Raw genomic sequence first — 18,005 nt, forward strand, 5'->3', positions numbered from 1 at the left:
GGTCTATGTCGGTCTCCTTACGGCCTGGCAGGGCAGGCACACTTTAGGCGTACCTATTCCCTCAGGTGGATTTTTCCGCCTAGGAAATGAGGATACACTATGCCTTCATGGTCACGATCATCTGGCGAGTCCCTCTGGGTCCTGGTATAGGCAACCCAGCCACAATTCGCGATTCGACTCGGTGGCGACATGTTCTTACATGGATGTTCCGGGATAGCGTCTCCGTGTGCACCGCCGACGCCTATGACTCACGCATGGACGCTTGCTAGCTTCGATCATTTTGTTCTAAGAACAAAATAAGGCAGCCACTCCGCTTGGAAATCAACCGTCTCGTGCCTCAATCTCCGTCGTTGTGCTCCAAGGCGGGAATCATCGTCCACTGCCCCACTCTCCTTCGAAGCACCACCTCCATATCATTTCGGTGGCCACACTTGGAACCTAATGTGAGTTATCTGTCAGAAACCATATACCTGGTGACCTTCCCGGAAAAGATGTTGTATCGTACCACGTCAACACAGGCCTCTCGGATGACTCAAAGAGCAGAAACAGCCCACGATACGGTGTGCCTACCACATGATAATGCAGGGATACTGGTGACTCTTCAGCCCGAGCCATATTGAAGAAGTCTCGGGTCATCTCCGTTTCAATGTGACAATTTTCGCGGCACGGAGCTCGTCGGCCGAGGGCTTCAGTCAATAGATAGGTTTTGGTGGTTGTTACCTAGCAATGTGAGCTTGGAAGGGAGCCACTAGGACAGCCCAAAATGCTCTGTGTATCTCGCCGTTTGCCTCTCGACGGTTTTAGCGTTAATTGTGGCTTAGGTATCTTATGGCACGGCCGTAGCCTGATGCAGGCCGCCACGGTCACGGGACCTCTACTGATGCCAAACGTCATGTGTTCTCAACGAATTCCGGCCTGAGGAATGAGCCCGCCATTGGATGACGTTGTCTACATTCTTACAGAGACAGGAAAGTCGTCGAGACGTAAAATGCTGTGGAGGAGGTTGAGCCTTCTAGTCTACATTAGAGACATTGAACGATGATAATTCTGAATGTTTACTGGGGCTGAACGCCCGAATGTAAAAGCTTTCTTCTCTAGCGAAACCATTAGGCGAGCCCTAATAGCATGCCTTGATCAATTCATTGACCAGTGCCAGCAACAAACCCTCCCCTAACTTCATGCCCCAAAGTCCGAAGAGCCCACATGCTCAGCCGGTATCACCCTCCTCGCCCTAGCCGCGATGCCATACTGCTCCGGTGCCTTCACCGTACCCAAAACATCGAATCCATCCAGCAACGCAGAAAACACAGTGGCCGGTCCAATATCCTTTGCCTGGACGACATTGTACGCACTCATAGCCACATCACCGGCAATGCCAGTCATACGGAGCATGCTTGCTATCTCGACGAGTTCTAGGGCCTCGGCTCCAAATTCGATAAGGGGGATGATGAAGAGGACGGCGGTGACGAAGAGGTGAATGAGGTTTTTTGATCTTCCCGTCTTTGTAGTGTTTCCCAATATCGGCAACCTGGGCAATTCTGGCTACAAATGCCGAAATTATGAAGACGACTAGGGAGGCGCCGTCGACGTGAGATCGCTCGTGTAGAGGGCCACATTGGCAAGAAAGGCAGTGAGATCTAGGGTTGTGTGGAAGTCTGATGTTTGACAGTCGCTTAGAGATTATGTCCTTCGGGTTGGTGGTTTTGGAATCATCCTTCAAGTGTGCGACGCCATGGTAATACGAGTTCCAGATGAATCTAGTTTGGGAGCCCTTGATGCCGGTTTCCTCATAGTCCTCGTAGGTGAAGCCAGTCGGCTGAGATTCCTGCGACTTCGAGCAGGCCGGTTTCGAATTGTTCTTCGTCGCGTGAGATCCAGTAAACCTCCTCCTCAAAAGGGGTGTCGGAGTAGCAGCCTCAACTCTGAGCTATACTTCAGCGGGGATCTTTATCCGCGTCCAGTAGCTCATATACTTCATCCATATAAAGAATGGCCTCCTTTTTATTCCTCCAAAGCTCATGATCCACGCCCACAACATCCCTCATAAGCACAGAAAAGTCTAGACTGACCATTTCCATGTACCGCATCCTCAGGATCGATTGCTTCGCCGAGATATGCATGAACTGGATCATTCTTATAGACTTTTCTGTCAATAAGGTCCGGTATTGGGCAATATAGCTGTTTCGCGGTTGAACTAAACTCCCTGCTATAGATATACTTCGAACTCTGTTCCAGTCATTCCAATTTCTGTTTGTCGGGGACAGCCGCCGCAATGTCCCGCCGATAGTGGTCATTGTGCGAACGTTTCGCCTCCATGAATTATTTTACGGTTAACTACTTCAGCGAGTCCTTGAAGCTTCTTCCGCTCCTGAGCCTCGCTCTCCTCCACAGGCGGCACCAGCGCCGGCATTTGACCAGCCGCAGATTGGACGGTGGAAGAGGGAAGCAGGAGCAGCAGGAGCAGCCTGTCCCACATGTCCGAATAATCCGATACGATGCAGACGTGCAGACATAGCCATAGCATTCCTAGTCTGATACGAGCCAGCCTCTCATAAGATTTTGCGTAAGCCCGTCTCGGAAACCAGATGTTCGTGGGCAGCAAATCTTTCGACGTTTCTGCCGTCACCCAAGTGACGTCGTCAGACATTTTTCGACGAGCGTTAATGCATCGCTGTATCATTAATTTCTTCCCATCAGTAAGCATCATTGCTATTGCTGAATCTTTAACCTCAGGCATCTGTATTTGTGCACTCCACCATTTCGTCCAGAACGGGTTGTGGTCGACGCAGTCGGTTGTAGCGGAAATATCGCCCGAATACGCGGCCCTCAAGGTCAATTTATCCTTGTTGATGGGCGGGAGGTCCGTGGGAAGCGGCCCATACAGAAATGGGTAATAGCTCTCTGGCGCCCCGGGTGCCTCGTGATCGTGGTCGTCTATACACCAATCTTCGGTGATGAAGTAGTGTGTTATAGTGGGGTCCTGGTGGACCGTAGATAAAGGAGTAGGGGCTTTCTGGGATTTTTGTGTACCTGTCCGCCAGCAAGACTCGAATAAACAGCAGTATCGCCATTCAAAGATGCAGGTCGAGGGTTGGCCAGCTCAACTGTTTGTGTGTAGTCGTTCATGATAGCGTATTTCACTGGCTGGGATACGATATGCCGCCAGATTTCCTCGCATCCATTGTTACTTCTTTCCACGCCCGCATAACAAGCTTCTTCTGCGACATGGACCTCTGGGAGCAGATCAAGCTCCTTGTACAGGTCAATATACCCAGCAACCGCACAAGCACGAGCAGCGTTAATAACATATTCGGGTAACGCTGAACCAGGGCATGAAGAGTATCCTCGCTTGGGATGTCCGGATGCCAAATGCATTAGGGGGGTTCTTCATCAGGGTTTTCTATACTTGGGAGTATTCCGCTCATGATATTGCGGGCATTCAGGACGCGCGTGAACTCGGGAGTCACTCCGCGGGGCTCCTCAACAAAGTCGTGGTGGTGTCGGATGCCGCGGATAACGCATAATCGAGTTTATTCATCACCAAGTGCGGCTGGGATTTGTTGACCATGGATCGCAGCATTTCAATCATCTGGTGAGTACTTTCTTGCCTTGAGCATGGTTTCGATTGATAGTTGATCCAGTGGAACCTGAGGCTTCCTTGGCTTGTCCTTCTTTGCCATAATGAGGCTGGGTCATAAAAGGCAGGAGGCACAGCCTTGGATAATGATGGTTTCGCATCAAAGAAGCGTGGGGGGCTCAGTGCCTAGGAATCAAATATACGGTAGACCTGGCGGGGCATACCACTCGATATTAGTGGTGAGATCTGCATTGGATGTAAATAGGTCGTTCTGGTCTTAAAGGCCAATTCGCCACTGCACCGACCTCATCAAACCCCTGCCCTCTGGTCTGGCGGCTTATTGACAAGAAATAACAGCCGAGTGGTCCAGTGAAGGTAACCACGGTCGATCTAGTTCGTCTTTCTAAAGTAGTGGTATGGGGCAACCTGCGCAGAGGCTCTGCGGCCCGACAGATCAGGAACCAAGTTTATGAACATGCCATGTGCTCTGAGAGTACTCTGTATGTACGAGGAGCATCGATGACGAATAGTAGATATACCTCAAAGAATCAATCGTCTACTTGGTGGCGAGCATTGCACCATTTCAAGAATAGAGCCTTCTAAGAGCCCCGAGCCTTGTAGCGCTTCAACCCGGATTGAAAAGTCGATTCGCGAATAACAGAAAACCATTTTCATGGTATCCAGACGCTACTCATTGCCATTGACGGTCCCTTTGTACTCTTTTCCAGGGGCCTGACAAGTCACAAGGTCACAACAGCACAAGAGACATGATCCACCACATGCTATCCCTCACATTCTCTTGTAGACCTTACTTCGCATGCCTCACCAGCACTTTTCAGTATGTCAAATATTTCTGCGTAGGTAGCTTTTGACCATGCAAGCTTCTCCAAGGACCTCAGAATGGCAGTCAATCAGATCTCTGAGTACGGACAGTGTATTGACCGGGGCATACCACGCACGGCTACGACTCGCTATTTTCGGGGAACAAATCATGATTATGCGAGCCTCGGTCTTTTATTGCTTGAGTTGCTCCGTATCCAAAGCCGCCTTTCTTTATTCAACGGGGTGTATCAATTCCAAGCGCCCTGATGGCTTGTCGTGATGCATTAGGGGCGCGATGATGTTTGAAGGTCTACAAGTGATGCGCTTTTTGTTGGCTACCGACGCTCTGGTTTGAAGTTCAAATTAAACACGAAAGATACTGTTTTTAGTATCAGTGTGCTTGATACTGTCTATATAAAGCCATGTAGCGCTCATTATCCTCATCCAATCTCTCATTCAAGTTCCTCTTCACCTATTTGTCGGCGACCAACATCTTATCTACTACTTTCATTCTTATCCTTATCATTATGTCTAAGGCACTAGGCACATTCGTCCAGAAACAGTCAGTACCAAGAACGCGCCATCGAAGTTCACCAGTGCCGCCGTGGCAGGAAGCCGCCTTACCCCGAATCAAACCATGGACGCCGAATTTCAATTCCGAGTCGATGCTGGCCGTTACGATCCGGAGACAAAATTGATCGTCAACCTGCAAATCAATTCTCAAGCGACAAGTCCGGCCCTCAAGGGCTTCAGTAGGAAGAAATCGACACACGCAGAACTGGCCACTGCCACGTTTAACACAGCTGCCGAAAACAAAGACGCAGATTTTCACGTTGCCTTCCACCTCACCCTAGATGTCGTCGACAGGAAGCCGCCCTTTCCTGTCGGCGTTGCGAAGTCGATTTGGCGGCGCTTCCGTTCTTTGCTCTGACTCCCCTGCTTCTGCTTACATTGCCCATTTACGGCCGCGTGAACGGGCGACAATGTCAACAGGGACTGCAATGGCCCGGAATCTAGGTGAGCCTCCTCACTCTGCGTCGTTCTGATAGATCCTACTAACTCAGCTATAGGACTTGAGCCGTGCGCGTATACGAGCGGTCGGTGGTTGCGGCACGACAGGCAGCAGATTGACTCGCGGCACATTTCTCTCAATTTCGACGCTCTTTGCCAACAAGTTATCGAACTTTGTCCTGGAGCGAGGTCGATTGTTGGCTGTCGAAAGATTGAAGGTGGATTCAACGCAGCTTTTATATTCACCCTCGACAATGATCAAAAGCTGGTCGCGAAGCTCCCCTTTCGCCCAGCAGGGCCTGCGCGGCTGACTATCGGGTCTGAGATTGCCACTATCCAATATTGTAAGCCCAATAAGTCTATACAAGGTTCTCGACACGCGCTAACCATTCGAGCCATTCAGTGCAAGAGAAGACAAGGGTACCAATACCCAAGATCCTCGCCTGGCATGACAATGCTATGGATAGCAATAACCTAGTCGGGTCCGAGTACATAATCATGGAGCACGCATTGGGTATCTCCCTGTAGACGAAGTGGCTTGGTATGGCCGGCGACGAGAAAGTCAAATGAATCAATGAGATACATCAGACTATCAAGGGCCTCCTTGAACTTGAGTTCCTAGCTTTCGGCAGCGTGTATTTTCAGAATACACCTGGTCTGAACCGCAGGTACCCATTAGCTGGTGGTTTTGTTGTTGGACCTCAAGTACACGATTCGGCAACACCAGTCTTATTCCACCCAGACCTGAACATGAGAAATATCTTCGTTTCGAAGGATGACCCATCCAAAATTGCCGCAGTAATCGACTGGCAGTCTGCTAGCATCGAACAGCATTTTGGTACTCAGACCAGATTCCAGACTTTGCAACGAGCGACGATCTCTGCACTGAAACTTTCAATCTTACGTCGCAGTATTACACACTCAAGCTATCCCGTCCAAAGATTAATGGACGAGAGCTTCTTTCGGCCGAGCTGCTACTCACACCAAACATGGAGGAATGGAGCGGTTGCATTGCGTCAGGAATTGATTGATGTTGCGAGACTCTGGGAACAGTTGGGACTTCAGGGACAGTGTCCCAACTCTCCTCCTACCGGAGACGAGTTACTCAAGCATGAGAAAGAGTACAACCTTTCTGTGGCGGCACGGAATCTCAAACCTGACTTGGCTGGACTGCTGAATTGCGTAACAGGCGGCTGGACCACCCCGGATCGATGAGAGGCTACGGTGAAAGACCATGAAGAGCTCTTCGATGGTATGTTGCATGCTGTTGTATCTAACCCAGATCCCGACGAGGATGAGCCGGTGAGAGATGAACAGACACTCAGGTCAATCTGGCCTCTTGACTGGCCAAAATAGAGACGTCGCTTAAGCCAGCATCTCAGGGTTGACATCAACTTTTTGCTTCCGGAAACTCGACAGGCCGTATGACGCGTTCTACGAGATGCAAAGTGCCGTCTGTATCTTGATGATCAGGTCTGGTCTCTCATATAAAGTGGCATCTCGGACGTAGATAATACTCATGGTAGCCCCAAGTCTGGGTCTGGAGATAACCCGGGGATAGGTAAAGTCGTTACCATAAGCGAGGGCTGAAACAGAGCTCAGCTTATACATACGTGTATATCAATCGCTATCGTTGCAGGCAAAAAAAAATAAAATAAAATAAATATTTGAAGTGGAAGAAAGAATCAGAAACTTGTCTTTAACAAGGACCCCCTCCTTCGTGAGACGTAGAAGTGTTATTGGTTTGTAATCATTGCCAGATACTTGCAAAGGCTCGAAATGATCGATTATCCTGTCAAAAAGCTTGGTGGCTTTGTCATGCTCTTCTGGCGTCAAGCGTTGCGGTGCAGGAAAGATGACCCCTTCCAAAGATAAACAGTACCGGTGAATCGGAACCGCTATTATAATGAGTGAAGAATTCTACCCCGATTTCGTGTTTGACCTAGGACATGGAGAAGGGATAGCGGCTCTTGTAAATAACTGAGAGATGCTTCGGTTGAGATTGGCTGATCTTGGCTTTACTATCTTCCAATATACAATCGTTACCCATCAGTTAGCAGGACTGGTAAATCGGCGGCCAAAGTAGCCATTTTCGGCCGCCTGCTAGCCGTCACATCAGTAAAGAGCTACTGTGCCCTGTCACCTATATCCTCGTGGCTTTTGTATTCAACGCGTGCACCTCGAATACCACCATGTCCTGATATCCGACCCATTTGCCCGCACTGCGCGGGCTATAATCACTAAATAACCTGATGCTGTGTTGTTTATGCCATAAATTGAATCTATGAGAGACACTTGTATGATAGAGACCCGGGGTGGTCTATGGAGGCATTGCAGGAGCACTGTATTAACTACCTTATGAAAGTGGCTTGGTGCAGGGGGTGCTCGGCGGGAACCCGGCGGAAGCCCCGTAGGTGTCTAGATGGCTTAACATAGCAATCCCATGATCATATTGTTATGAGCAGCAAAGTTTATTAGCAGGAAGATCCGATTCATAAGATCAATTCAGGAGGTCAACATGAAATTTGGTTTACGGAGCGAATGCCCGGACCTTTACTTGTAGAAGATGGACACGACAGAACGATGGGCAGGACAGTGTTTCAGAGCATTATGCTGAATTGACTAATTGAGAGGGAGAGGAGGCGCATGGTAAGCGCCGCATTGCATGTTATATTGTTGTTAGTCCGATTCCCCTTGTATTTATGGTCCTGACGGGTGGTACTAAGATAAAATCATGGAACTATATACAACCCCGCCGGTCCCCAGTCCCGCCTCTTGGTACGTCATGATAGATAACCAAGCAACCTTATCTTCTTGTCTTCTAAATACTAGATACTAGTCATCAATTATTCCTCACGATATTGCCAGAGACAAAAATCCGCTTGCACCCAGCGAGCAATGCAGGCTGTGTGGATGTCTGTGCGCCATCAAGCACTCCACGCCGGCATGGCAGTGGACCATCAGGGCTTTCTATCTGGAGAATGGATTGTGTTATAGCGCGTTATGGGATCCTAATACACGCGAAGACGAGCATCTTTCGAAAGAGAAAGGGGGAATTGTTGATAAGAGGATATGTTGGAATTGTGACAACTGCAGCAAGGAGGTGGTTGTTGTGCACGTCGAGTGCTGGCGGTATATGGTGAAGCATACTGACATTTGGGATGATAATTTTAATAGCTCAGATTCAGGTTTGGAGACTGCTTATCGGGTTCTCAAAGAGATGGGACTTTGCAGAGGTATGTGCGTTGTAATGACGCTGTTTATTCGATGAGCTCATGGTTCCTTTAACAATATAGTCAGTCTGTACCGATATGGAAATGAGAGCTACAACGAGGGCCAGAAGAGATCCGTGGACCAGGTGGAGGCCGACAAAGATGATGAGGAATACGTGAACGTAGACGAGGATGGAAACGGGGACAAGGGCGGCTCGAGCTTGCAGACGGTTGATCGAGTTCTCCGAGTGAGGAGGCCTTCCAGAAGTATAGATGTTCGTTGAGTCGACGCTGTTGATTCAAGGGGCTTATGGATTTTTGATGGGATAGCCGACATCTACCGCGATAGAAATGCGGTAGATTCATGGCAGACCTGGGGATCAGGGGGTGAAATAGTTAAGAAAGAAGACGGGCGAGATGCCAGGTAGCCCAAGAACATGGAATAAGACTCTGGCTTAGGACGGTTAGACCATGACCGAGCAGTACCTCGCTGCACACTGGAAACCGGCTCTGGTTCGACAGGGACTAGATCATATTTGCGGGGAGGCGACTCAATACGTATCTTATACCACGGTTGGGATAACTCAGTTCGTGTCAGTATTCTCACCCTCGAGCAGAGCGGTTGGCAGTTTTGATATTGCGCGAATGTACAGCTATCTTACAAACAAATAGAGGGGTAAATACGTCGACAGAACTTTAACACCGTTTCGATTTAAAACGAAGAGGAGATATTGAAAACGAGAACAGAAATGCAGCAATACAACATCAGACAATCATATAGATATTGAGCGATTTATAAAATCACCCGGGTATAATTCAGGGAAGAGAGAGAAAGATAGAAGAACACCGCCTGGTCTGTATACGTGACCTCGAGAGAACGCCATTTCTTCAGCTGTTTCGTGTTGAGATGCAGACCTATTCCATGAAAATCCTCCCGTTGACGTTGAGAAACATGACATGAGGTGCGTATATTGGATTGAAGAGCAAGAACGCCTTTGCAATGCAAACAAGGCAGAGGTGAGACGTGACACTTTGGGGGAGATAAACAAGACATTAAACGTGTGGGAAGCGAAGCAATATCAAAAATACGAAATACTCATTTCAACCGGAACCAGCTAGCCCTGGGAGACAACGGCGGGTTGCGGCTGGGGAATGACCTGCTGCAAACCAGCGACGATACGCTCGAGCTCCTGCAGCCGGCGATCCTTCTCCTGGACCTCGCGTCGCAGTCGCTTGAGTTCACCCCGCATATCCACACCATTCTCCTCCTCGTCTTCGGGGAAGCCGAGGACAGGATCGGTGGGGTCATTGTCGAGGGACTCCCGCTTCCGCTTCACAGCCTGGAGAGAGGTGGCGCCATCAAGATCAGGTGATGGAACGATGGCAAGTTCTGGCGCGTGTCCGTTCTCGCTATGCATATGGCGCCGGCGAAGATGCTCCTTTAGGTTCTCTTGACGCGTAAACCCATTGCCTGCGCTGCGGTTGCAATCGGGATAAGGGCACATGAGCGGTTTCTTGGCGTTGACGTTCTTCTTGTGTACCTCGCGCTGATGTCTCAGGAGACCACCAGAGTATGTGAAGCCTTGAATCTTATCACAGCCGGGTTCAAGACACTTGTAAGGGCGGTCGTGCTTGTCCATATGTTTGCTATAGAAGGAGATATTGTTAGCTTCGCGCGTCAGAGTAGCGGTCAAAACAAGGAGGTATATCACTTACTTCCATTCACAAGGACGTCGAAATGTGGGTGGGTTTTGCTGGCACTCTGCATGGTCACAGTAAATCTGTCCAACGGAGTTCTTCGGCGGATCGCGCGCTCGTCTCACCGACAGTCGCGGACGAGCCCCTTCCATAAAACTGGGAGACATCTGCTCATTCATCTTGGGGACGGCAGCGAGGGGATCTTGCGCGGCGACGAGAACGGCTGCCGGACCAGTAGCACCTTCGCTTCTTGGGCTGGGATAGTCTGAACCGTCACCCATATCGTAGTTGCTGGTAGAACCCCGCCGCTTGAGCTGGGGAGGCGCGAGATATTGCTCCAGTTTAAATGAGTCGCGAGACGACCGACGTGAAAAGGGATAAATAAGGGATCGGAGGAGGTGTATATTTGATCAAATAGCGACGGGCGAGAAAAAATCGACAGCAAGACGGACGCGTTGTTATAGATCCTCGGTGGTGAAAGAGAGCTAAGGCCTGAGGAAGGAATGGGGTGTCGACGAAATTTTCCCTTAATTCTCAGGTGACAAGGCAGCGAGTATGTGTGACTAAGCAGATTCTTGGCAGCGCCACTCGACAGGAAATGAACCGGGACCGGACGGAGTATTCAAGGTTTGATGGTGATGGTGAGGCGAACTCAGGCGTCAAAGTGGCTTCATGCGGTGAGTTGGCAGCCGTGGTGTATTTGTATTCAGACAAAGCGGCAATGCTGTCTGATTCACTCTGGATGTTCTTTTCCTGGAATCAGGCTCCAAGATAATGAGTCACTGCGGTCTAGGTTGTATCTTCGCCAAGGCCACCAACGAGATTATTTGAGTGCAGGCAAAACATGCCGCGTTTCCGACCTGAGGCATCAACCCGCCACATCGGTATCAGCGACCGGCCAATTGAAGGGTGGATCACGTGGACGCAGCCACACAGCACTGCCAGCACACTTCAGCCCAGAGGTATAATGCGCAGTGGATCATGGAGTCCGTTGACGTATTCTTACCTTTTACTGGACTAGGCCATTCGTACAAGCTATGCTGTTCCTTTCAGGTATTCAACCTCACCGACTTTGTGGCCTGAGTCCGCCTGTTTTCGCCTGATCCACATGCTGTGGCGGCTGGCGGCCAAAGCCATACGCAGAGTATACGCTCGCGCAGGACAAGCCTTAAGCGAGCCAAGTGCTACGCTTATTCGATGTTGAATGTCGATGGCAATAATGGACCCTGAGCTGGAAGAGAATCCTGATGCTTTCTGCGTTCATATCGGCCCTGACGAGGCAGTGTGCAGCAAGGGCTCTTGCGTCTCCAGTTGCTTGGCTGTAATTGATGTCCTCACTCAAGCCCAGATGGTGCCAATCGTCACCAGATCAGGTATATTGAGAGCGCCAATTTCACATACGTGGAAGCCAGCGACGCGCGGCGCAAGGATCCTAGAAGCATAAACGTCTGCTAAAGATAGGAATGCGGAGATACGTTGAATATCTTGACCCCGTTCTTGGAGAGTTGAGAGTACAGAATATCGAACTGCGGCCGAAAACCAAGCAGGCATCTTCATTTCTATAGACTATCGGAAGAGGGTTCTAGCTCTGCAGTGAATTAGCTAAGTGAAACTACCAGTGACAGCACCGTTAAGCTTAGACGATCAGGGTGGCGCAGTGCGGTCGAACATCGGGTCGGGTTCTATACGGATTCCATGTCCGTTAGCCCTAGACGAGCTCGGTTGCGACTGACGTGGGCTGCAGACGGGTTTGACGCCTTGGTTTCGAGATCGCCTGGCCCTTGCGTGGCTGTGTCGGGTCTTGACCTGTTAAACGTGCAGGTGTAGATCTCTCTACATAACTAGGCCATGGCTGAACCCTACCGTCGATCTTACGCGCGCCACGATATACGTTGATGCCTGATGAAATACTCTGTAGAATCTATTCCGAAGCAAATGGGATAACGAGCGACGAGTTGGTTTTTTACTAAATGGTAAGGCTTTTTCGCTTGACTGATGGTGTTGCTAAGCCAGCTACATACCGGAGTAGTTCTCTAAAGTACAAAGCTCGGGTGAGATTATCTTGAGAGGTTTGCAGTGTCAGAGCAACGCCATCAGCCTTTGAAGAGCACGTAATTGATGAGAACATAAAGCATAAAAGATTCAGCTCATCTGAAAAAATGACTGTGTTTTTTCTTTAAATCACCCGCAAGAGGATGGACTTTCCAGACCGAAGCCCGGAAGAGCCGGCTGGGTGCAAACGTAAGCCGGACAAAGACTTGAGAGATCCTAGTTGCCATCGCTCGAGGCGAAGTAGACAGCTGAGCTGGAACCAATCCCGTAAAATGAGGCAAGTAGGCCCAATGCCCATTACCGTTCAGCTTCCTTGCGGCGCAGGACCGTACTTCGCCCGAAATACCGGAGATAAACGACAGCTGCCAGATATGGTTACCAATATAACACTGCTGTAGTAGATATCCCAGGTAAAACTCCCTTGCGGCGATATGGATGAGTAACAGATGATGTTCCAATGCCACCAAGGATGCACCACGTTCAATGGAGGATAACCGGGTTGAATGGGTGCTCAGTTGAGGACGTTAGCCTCGTGCGGGATGGCTCAATGATAGCCGAAACAGCTATCCTCCAAGCCGCAGGATGGGGATCAACCTCAAGTGGCACATTGGATGTGTAAGGCTTCCAACTTGTCCCAATCAATCGTAGTTACCCCCAACTTGACTGGCAAACGCTGTGGAGACGCTACGGGCATCATCGTCGTCATGGATGTGCCCGGGCACGCCGCGAGTAACGCGGATGCTGGCCGAGCTTCCTCCAAAGATGCTGCCGTTATCAGGGACACCAGGCTTGTAGTGTTCACGAGCTCCGGATTCCACGTAGCGCTTCAATCGATCGGACTGGCTGAGGCTGGGCTGTTTGGCCATATCGTTGATGCTCAATCCAGCGAGGCTGACACCGCCATGCTCAGGGCCCTTGCCATCAATAATGCTTCCAGTAATATCAGATTCCGTGGCCGCGACAGATTCTCCAGCAATGCTAGGTGTACCCTTCCCTCTGCTTCCATTGGCACGACGAGCTCCAGAAAGAGAAGGCCACGCATCCGCGAATTGCTGGAACATAGGCGGGTATCCGGACGGGATGCCCACACCACCAAGTGCCGAGGAGTGAACAGACGAGACGTCATCGGGGATGTAGCCCACTACCGAGCCGGTGTCGTTGAACTCGTTCCGGTGACCACTCCTTCCATTCATGTATCCACTGGTGACATTAGACACGTGGTTGTAAGCCATCTGGAATCGCTGAGGTCCACGGTATGCCTGCTTGGGGCGGCTGAACTGGATGAGCGACTCTTGGAGGTTGGACAAGGGCCCTTCCACAAGACAATGACGTTCCTTGAAGTGTTGTAGAAGGCAGTTCCAAAGAGGATGCTTGGATAGCACCTTCGGGTTTCCAAGGATAACCAGACCATACTTGGCACGAGTCAGAGCAACGTTCAAACGGCGAGGGTCGCTCAAGAAACCAATTCCTTGGTGATCGTTCGATCGGACACAAGAAAGAATGATGAAGTCCTTCTCACGACCTTGGAAAGCATCCACCGAAGCAACTTCAATCTCCTTGTAATGCTCCTTCTTGAAAGTCCCAGTTGCCTGCATAGAGCTGACAACGTAACTGCGCTGGCCCTCGTAGGGGGTAATGATACCAATATCCTTGGGATGCACGCCAGCTTTGAAGAACCGAGTGACAATCTTCTCGACGTTCGATGCCTCAGTACGGTTGAGGTATGATGTTCCCGAGGCCGAAATTTCTTCATTCCCGAGGTTCGACCAGAACATCATGGGGCTATCCATGATCGGCCAAGGGAAATCGACCTCTCGGCGGATACGATCAAAAGACGTAATACCGTTCTGCAAAGATCCTTCGTAGAACATGTTGGAGGGGAATTCAGAGAGACATGGGTGCATACGGTATTGAACATTCAGACGGATTGGCGAACACCCCAGGATGACAAGTCGCTCAAAAAGTGACTGGTTCAGGCCAGCTTTAGCCGCCTTCTTGTTCATGATCACGGGGCCAAGTTGCTGATGGTCACCAACAAGGACGACCTGCTTGCATCCTAGGACCAGCGGGATCATGCACTCGGGTTCGGCAGACTGCGTCGACTCGTCAATCAATACAGTACGAAACTTGAGCTTGGCGAGTCGAGGATCACCCGCGCCAACGCAAGTACAGCAGATGACATCGGCATTGTTTAAGATCTCTCGCTCGGCCGATCTAGTGAGTTGCTTGAGACGCTTCTCATCCTGGCTCGACAACTCGCCAAGTTCTCCCTTGAGTTGGTTGAGCTTGTTAAGCTCGATATTGCTGTCATTGAGACGGACTTGCTCATGCAGTGACAAGAAGCCGACGGGAGACTCAACATCCTCACGAGACTTTGCCGTCACACGGACAGTCTTCAGGCCAGTTCGGTGAATTCGCTCGCAGAGCTGATCGACCGCGACGTTGGATGGCGCACATACGAGGACTTGGCCCCCATTAAGCTTTGCAAGATGGTAGATGATAGTTGCAGAGGTGACTGTTTTACCAGTACCGGGCGGACCCTGAATCAAGCTCAAAGGCCGCTGGAGAACACTCTTGACCGCATTAATCTGACTACCGTTGAGCTCAGGGAGTCCAGGAACGCTAAATTTCTTCGGCATCTGCGTTTTCATCGGGGCAGCAGCGACCTCGTGGCCCAAAAGGCGGTGGAAGATGTAACCCGATACACTCATTTCGTCGACGGCGAAAGTCTTCATGGCAAGCTGCATTCGGTCAAAAGAAGTCGACTTCCAAACGTAATCCGCCGTGAAGTTGTGCGTGCATTCTGTGGGCACTGATTTATGATCACCCTTGGCCCGCAATTCAATGGTGACTTCGTCGGATTGGTTGTTGGGGATCTTGATAACGTATCCTACTCCTTCCCACTTGGGACGCAGTTCACCGGTGTACTTCAAACGCATCTCATCTCCGACAGCTAACTTCACATCTCCAAGCTCGAGTTTGGGCAAGATGAAGCTAGCCAGATGCTTGTTGTTGAGACCGAGATCCCAACGGACAATCAATCCGTCCTGTGACTGCGATTCCTTCAACTTGCGGTCGTAATCCGCTTCGATCTTAACGAGCGGGCCGAAAATGTTCTGATACTGGAATGCATCGTCGTAGCGCAGGAGAACTGGAGCAGGTTCGTCATCAACGGCCTGGGCCTTTTCTAGATCGGCGATTGTAGCTTGAGAATTCTCTTTCCACATCTCCTCTAGCTTCGCAATCATTTGGGGGCTCAGGTGACGAGCGCGCAGTTGCTCCTGATCCGAGGGAGCGGCTACAAGCCAAGTCAAAAATGAGCGATCTTCGATTAGAGGTTGCCAGCGTGAGGTATCCCAGTTCATATCTTTAGATGATGGCATCGCCGCGCAGGGTTGACGACACAGCAGGACAACGACCGTGTCTGATTTAGCGGGGATAAACCCTAAGAGGAAAACATTCTTGGTTCCACAATTGTAGCACTCCAGAACGGTGTCGCCAAGGGATGATTCGTGGTGTAGCTGGACTTCCTTGTGTCTGGCCCGAACAAGGTGGTTGACGATATGTGACGATGATGTGTTGCCACGGGCGCTGCAGAACCATTTGCTGCAAGCTAGACATTTGACGACGCTGCTTGGGTTATGAATACCGCAGTATCTATGTAACGAAAGACATCTCAGTATAAGTCTCTAATCACAGAGTAGATATCGCTAGTGTTGAGTAGCAAACTTACGCGCATGCGTGCGGGGCAAGCTCCTTCTCTTCCTCCAAAGCCCCAGGAAACTTCGCATTATCGGCAGGCGCACTAGTTGTACTCTCTAAATCATCATCCTCGGAATTCTCGTCGTCATCATCATGTCTTCGACGGCGAGGGCCTCCAACGGTTCGGTCCAACTCTGCCTCCACCCCAGGCACCTGATAGTCAGCCGATGCGGACATGGCAACCCTAGTCCAGACTCAGGAAGCTCTTCAAATGGGGAACGACTCAGATAACAAAGCAATCGGATATCGAGAATCGCAAGACACTGCCGGACCTCTATTCCGCGACAAGTAGGAACACACTGGGATATGCTCCACGGAATCGAGGGGTCAATCGAGATCGGCGTAGGTATCGAGCGAACGTAGAGAACGAGAGATTCGTCCTACTGAAGAAGAGAAGAACAGAGCCCCCGCGTCTCTTGAACGAAAACTGGCGTGGCACAACAGAGGGGCACACGGAACAAGCCTAGATACACTCAGATCTCAGCATGGTGTTTCCAGCGGTGGTTTTAGAGGCTTACCTGCGAGCTGAGTTTCAGTTTCCCAGTTCCCCAGGCCGCTTGATCTCCAGAAAGGTAAAGAGAGTAAGGGTATCCACGGTGGCAGGATAAATGATTGCACTCTCTTGCCTTGCGGAGGGAGGATGAATGCGGCTTTATCGGGCTGGTCTGGTCGCCGCCAAATGATCCCACAGTCCGGGTGGCGTTCCGAGCCAGAACTGCAGCCTGCAAAAAAAAAGTTGGCCGCCTTTGGAGACTTCATAGTTCTTCACTTACCCTCACATTATCAAAATGCTGGTAGGTTACTTCTGTTTTTGCTGTGGGAAATTTCCGGAATCTATGCTGATACTGTTCTCGAAACTGGCAGCGCCGTCAAGCCCGCGAACGTCGAGACTATCTCTATCGGAGAGCTCTACAACTCCGCGATGCCTCCATCGCCGAAAAGCGAGCGCAACTCAAGGAGTCGCTAGCAACAGGAAAGCAGCTCGATCCCTCCATCGCAAACGACAAGACTCTCCGCGAAGACTTTAAATTCGACGAATCACTCCCGACAGCAGATAAGAAGAACAAAGACTCCGATCTCCTCGATCTAGACGATGAATATGCGCTCACCTCCGGAATCGTTGATCCCCGGCCAATTGTCACTACATCCAGAAACCCATCCGTGCGTCTAGGGACATTCGCCAAAGAAATCCGTCTGCTTTTGCCAACATCTATCCGCCTCAACCGTGGAAACCTGGTTCTCCCCGATCTAGTGACGAGCGCAAACTCCGCGGGATTATCGGACATGATTCTTCTTCACGAACATCGCGGTACTCCCACTGCGATGACAATCTCACATCTTCCCCATGGACCGACGGCCAGTTTTTCCTTGCACAATGTTGTTCTCCGCGCCGATCTTCCGAATGCTGCCCGGGGAACTGTATCGGAGAGTTACCCGCACTTGATCTTTGAGGGGTTCACGACGAAGTTGGGTGCACGTGTGATTCAGATTCTGAAGCATCTATTCCCTCCGCGCGAGGGTGGCAAGGTCGGAAACCGCGTCGTCAGCTTTGTGAACAAGGAGGATAGCATTGAGGTGCGGCACCACGTTTTCGTCAAGACTGGCTACAAGGATGTTGAGCTGGCGGAAGTCGGGCCGCGGATGACGATGAGGCTGTTCGAGATTAGGGGAGGTTCGATGGAGAAGGGCTCGAGTGGTGATGTTGAATGGGCGCTTACCCAGTACACAAGGACGGCCAAGAAGAAGGATTATCTCTAGGCGAATTCATTTCTTGGATCATGGGATGTCTCGTTGGAGACTTGAGAAAAGTTGGTTGGCGCATTCGGTGTTAGGGAGCATTACGAAGCAGTCCTCGTTACGTTTACATACCC

At 50.5% G+C, this 18,005-nt stretch overlaps 5 protein-coding genes across 5 annotated transcripts; 3 read left to right on the forward strand and 2 right to left on the reverse strand.

The window, feature by feature from the left end:
• Positions 1-1,176: 1,176 nt before the first annotated feature.
• Positions 1,177-3,375, reverse strand: BDV17DRAFT_285839 (uncharacterized protein; the record flags this gene model as incomplete). Its single annotated transcript, XM_073760780.1, has 4 exons — positions 1,177-1,500; positions 1,547-1,922; positions 2,304-2,980; positions 3,031-3,375. The coding sequence occupies 4 exons, from the start codon at positions 3,373-3,375 to the stop codon at positions 1,177-1,179; spliced, it is 1,722 nt and encodes a 573-aa protein (XP_073620933.1).
• A 1,661-nt stretch (positions 3,376-5,036) lies between these two features.
• Positions 5,037-5,938, forward strand: BDV17DRAFT_285840 (uncharacterized protein; the record flags this gene model as incomplete). Its single annotated transcript, XM_073760781.1, has 4 exons — positions 5,037-5,316; positions 5,393-5,416; positions 5,470-5,754; positions 5,814-5,938. The coding sequence occupies 4 exons, from the start codon at positions 5,037-5,039 to the stop codon at positions 5,936-5,938; spliced, it is 714 nt and encodes a 237-aa protein (XP_073620934.1).
• A 72-nt stretch (positions 5,939-6,010) lies between these two features.
• BDV17DRAFT_498 (uncharacterized protein) lies at positions 6,011-6,735 on the forward strand. The gene has a single exon (XM_073764649.1). The coding sequence runs from the start codon at positions 6,161-6,163 to the stop codon at positions 6,623-6,625; it is 465 nt and encodes a 154-aa protein (XP_073620935.1). The 5' UTR covers positions 6,011-6,160; the 3' UTR covers positions 6,626-6,735.
• Positions 6,736-9,362: 2,627 nt separating this feature from the next.
• Positions 9,363-10,776, reverse strand: BDV17DRAFT_515 (putative C2H2 transcription factor). Its single transcript, XM_073764684.1, has 2 exons — positions 10,339-10,776; positions 9,363-10,269 (listed from the first exon to the last, which is right to left on the reverse strand). The coding sequence occupies exons 1-2, from the start codon at positions 10,599-10,601 to the stop codon at positions 9,738-9,740; spliced, it is 795 nt and encodes a 264-aa protein (XP_073620936.1). The 5' UTR covers positions 10,602-10,776; the 3' UTR covers positions 9,363-9,737.
• Positions 10,777-16,880: 6,104 nt separating this feature from the next.
• On the forward strand, positions 16,881-17,993 carry BDV17DRAFT_610 (snoRNA-binding rRNA-processing protein IMP4). Its single transcript, XM_073764849.1, has 2 exons — positions 16,881-16,928; positions 16,999-17,993. Exons 1-2 carry the CDS (start codon positions 16,923-16,925, stop codon positions 17,890-17,892), a joined length of 900 nt encoding a protein of 299 aa, XP_073620937.1. The 5' UTR covers positions 16,881-16,922; the 3' UTR covers positions 17,893-17,993.
• The last annotated feature ends 12 nt before the right edge of the window (positions 17,994-18,005 follow it).

The sequence above is a fragment of the Aspergillus undulatus genome (assembly GCF_047715775.1).
Source record: "Aspergillus undulatus strain CBS 261.88 unplaced genomic scaffold BDV17scaffold_1, whole genome shotgun sequence".
Classification (NCBI taxonomy): Eukaryota; Fungi; Ascomycota; class Eurotiomycetes; order Eurotiales; family Aspergillaceae; genus Aspergillus; species Aspergillus undulatus.